The 3346-nt window shown below is 47.1% G+C and overlaps 1 protein-coding gene across 1 annotated transcript in view; it reads left to right on the plus strand.

Moving 5' to 3' along the window:
- Positions 1 to 2696, plus strand: part of EXO1 (exonuclease 1) — a 35359-nt gene extending 32663 nt beyond the window's left edge. Inside the window, exon 13 of the mRNA XM_006761343.2 lies at positions 2433 to 2696. Coding sequence (XP_006761406.1) covers positions 2433 to 2574 — 142 coding nt within the window. The 3' untranslated portion in view covers positions 2575 to 2696. The remainder of the gene's footprint in view (positions 1 to 2432) is intronic.
- The last annotated feature ends 650 nt before the right edge of the window (positions 2697 to 3346 follow it).

Raw genomic sequence — 3346 nt, forward strand, 5'->3', positions numbered from 1 at the left:
CCAGGCGCCTGAGCTGGGGGGCACTCTCGGTGCGCCCCAACTTGTAGGTGAGCCTTGATGGCTGTTGGTGTCACTGGGAGGAGCTGACCCCCAGGCCAGGCTGTGGGGAGGGCTGCTGTGCAGGCGACACCCCTATAGCAGCAGGACTTGCTGGTGGGGCTGTGGTGCTGAGTCTGCCTCGGGTGTGTCGCATGTGGGTGTGGAGAGTTATAATCTCCTGTGGTCAAAGCTGTCCACTGGGTGCACTGGCTCCAGGGCCACGGCCTGGTTGTGAGCACCCGTCTGGGAAAAAGCCGCCCCGAGTTCCTGCCACCATGCCAGACAACCCAGTTCCTCCCCATGTGCCTGGTTCCCCAGCGCTGGAGCTTGGAAGAAGTGGGACCCTGTACGTGTGTGCATGAGCCCTTTGCTGGAATCCCAGTGTCCCCTTAGTCTCCTTGTCACTTAGCCACAGTCCCCCCGCTTTTCACAGCCTGTAGTTGCGTGGACTTCTCTTCCCAGCCCTGGAACCCTAGGCTGGGACCCCTTGCGCCTCACTGGCAGCCTCCTTAGGACATCTCCCTCCAAATTAAAAAAACACAACGGCACACGGGGCTGTGGGACCAGCCCGTTCCGCCCCTCCTACCCCTCCTACCGGTCTCGGTGCTTTCTTTTACCCTCTGGTTGTAGGACTTCTGTGCAGCCAGCTTTCGGGCAGTTCTGCATGATGGTTGCTCTGTATTTTAGTTGTCATGTTGCTGTGGTTACAGGAGGCTGTGAGTACACGCGTTTACCTACGTAGCCATCTTGGTTCGCTCTTCATTTATTTTCTTGTTCTTAAAGCAAATGTGCTAAAAATCAATGAAAAACAAAGATTACCTGGGTGCGATAGGATTAAACCTTACCTAATAGAGATGTTGTCACAACCAGATGAAATGGGCAAACAGGGCACTTTGTAAATAAGTGCTGGGCAGTGGTTCATTATGTTACATTGTGTAACGTCTAGGATTAAACCATACAGCATGAGTTCTCAAACACCTGTCCTCAGAAACCCTTTATACTTTTAAAAGTTGAGGGCCCCAAATTACTTTGACTTACACCTGTCAACATTTAACCATTTAGAAATTAAAATAGACACTTAAAAGATAGTTTTAAAGTATTTAAAACCAATAGCATAGTTTTACAAAAAAAAGTGAGAATACACGTTTGCAAATCTTTATTGCCTAGTTTAAAAAATTAGCTGGGTTCCTGTATCTGTCCTGTGTTCGATCTGTTGTATGTTGTTTTGGTTGAAGTATATGGAGAAAACCTGGCCCCACCATATTTGCAGTTTGAACATTTGTATTTTGATAGCCTTTTTATTTCACTGTAAATCTTTTTTGACATGACATTAAAAGTCAACAGGCAGTAGGTGTTTAGTTATTGTGATGTCGAGCAGGAAACCCTGACAGTGAACTTCCCGCACCTGGTATCAGGCATTCCACTGGCCCGTGATGCTCTCTGAGAGCATTTGCGCTTGTGCATGACAGCGCGAATTGATCATGTGAAGATGATGTGCCTGGAGGGGTAAGAGTAGGGCTAAAACATTTGCTCATGCCTCACTTACATTGGTTCTTAGCAAGACTTGAGGTGCCAAGTAGAAAAGAACTCGTTTCTCTGTTGGAATCATTCTGGCTTAGCGCGTGTGTATTCAGGCATTGAAGGTGTTATTGGATGTACCCCCCCCATGGGCATTGAAGCAGGTTTTATTGGGTATACCCACCCCTACGGGCATTGAAGCAGATGTTATTGGAGGCTCTCAGAGAACTTGGATGTGCATATGATGAACTGAGGCATATTCCACACTAAAGGGTCTTGTCCTCTTTATATGCCGTCACTTTATCCAGGGAGAGCCTTCTCTAGGAATCACTGCCCTTTAAAGACACCAAATTCGCCCTGGCCAGCTTGGCTCCTTAGCACGTGTGTATTCAGGCATTGAAGCAGATGTTATTGGATGTACCCACCCCTACGGGCATTGAAGCAGGTTTTATTGGATGTACCCACCCCTATAGGCATTGAAGCAGATGTTATTGGAGGCTCTCGGAGAACTTGGATGTGCATATGATGAACTGAGGCATATTCCACACTAAAGGGTCTTGTCCTCTTTATATGCCGTCACTTTATCCAGGGAGAGCCTTCTCTAGGAATCACTGCCCTTTAAAGACACCAAATTCGCCCTGGCCAGCTTGGCTCAGTGGATAAAAGAGTCAGCCTGCGGACTGAAGGGTCCCAGGTTCGATTCTGGCCAAGGGCACATGCCTGGGTTGTGGGCTCGATCTCCAGTAGGGGGCGTGCAGCCAATCAGTGAATCTCATCATTGATGTTTCTCTCCTCCCTTCCTATCTGAAACCAGTAAAGAAATACATTTAAAAAATAAAGACACCAAATTCATGGCATTCCGTTCTGTTTTGCAGAGATTCTGAAAAGCTCCCTTCCTGTAAGAAGCCAGATCCCCTGTCTCCAGTCAAGGATAATATCCAACTCACTCCAGAAACGGACGAGGACGTCTTCCACAAGCCGGAAAGCGCGCGTGTGCAGAGAGCCATATTCCCGTGACCGGTGGCTGGGGCCCCGAGCCTTCCCGCCCGTGAAGTCCTCTTGGCTGGGCGGCCGGTACCAGTCTGAGATTTGTTCTTAGAGCTACGCCACGTTGTTTTAATAGACTACATGAACTATGAGGCTGTTTCCTTTGTTCAGCTTTTTATATTTTCATAAGAAGCTAACTAGGGAAATTATTTTTAACGGTTTTGGAAGTTTTAAAGTTATTTAGGCAAGTTTGCTAGAAATTTATAAAAATTTACTCTAAAGATTTCTGTTACATTGTCAAGCATAAGACTGGCCAATGGAAAACCACATTTCTGTAAATTATCTTACCCTAGAGGAAATCACTGAATTCTTGCAAGCTTTACAATTTTCCACGTGCCTCTGTCTTTCGGGGTTGAATGGAAAATAAAGTTGCTGGGAGGGGAGGGGCAGTTGGAGGCGTGGAGGTCGTTGCACAGTGGGACAGGGATTTACTACCCCTGAAGGGTTTGGTTGGGAAACACATTTGACAGTGGAAGGAACTACTACTTACATCATTAATATTCTTAAGCTTCAAAATAGCCTGTTTTTAAAAAATATATATTTTTATTGATTCCAGAGAGGAAGGGAGAGATAGAAACATCAATGATGAAAGAGAATCATTGCTCTGCTGCGCCCTGCACACCTCCCACTGGGGATCGAGCCCACAGTCAGGACATGTGCCCTTGACCAGAATTGAACCTGGACTCTTCAGTCCACAGGCCGATGCTCTATCCACTGAGCCATGCCAGCTTGGGCTAAATAT

Source organism: Myotis davidii, unplaced genomic scaffold, assembly GCF_000327345.1.
Source record: "Myotis davidii unplaced genomic scaffold, ASM32734v1 scaffold174, whole genome shotgun sequence".
In the NCBI taxonomy this organism is placed as follows: domain Eukaryota; kingdom Metazoa; phylum Chordata; class Mammalia; order Chiroptera; family Vespertilionidae; genus Myotis; species Myotis davidii.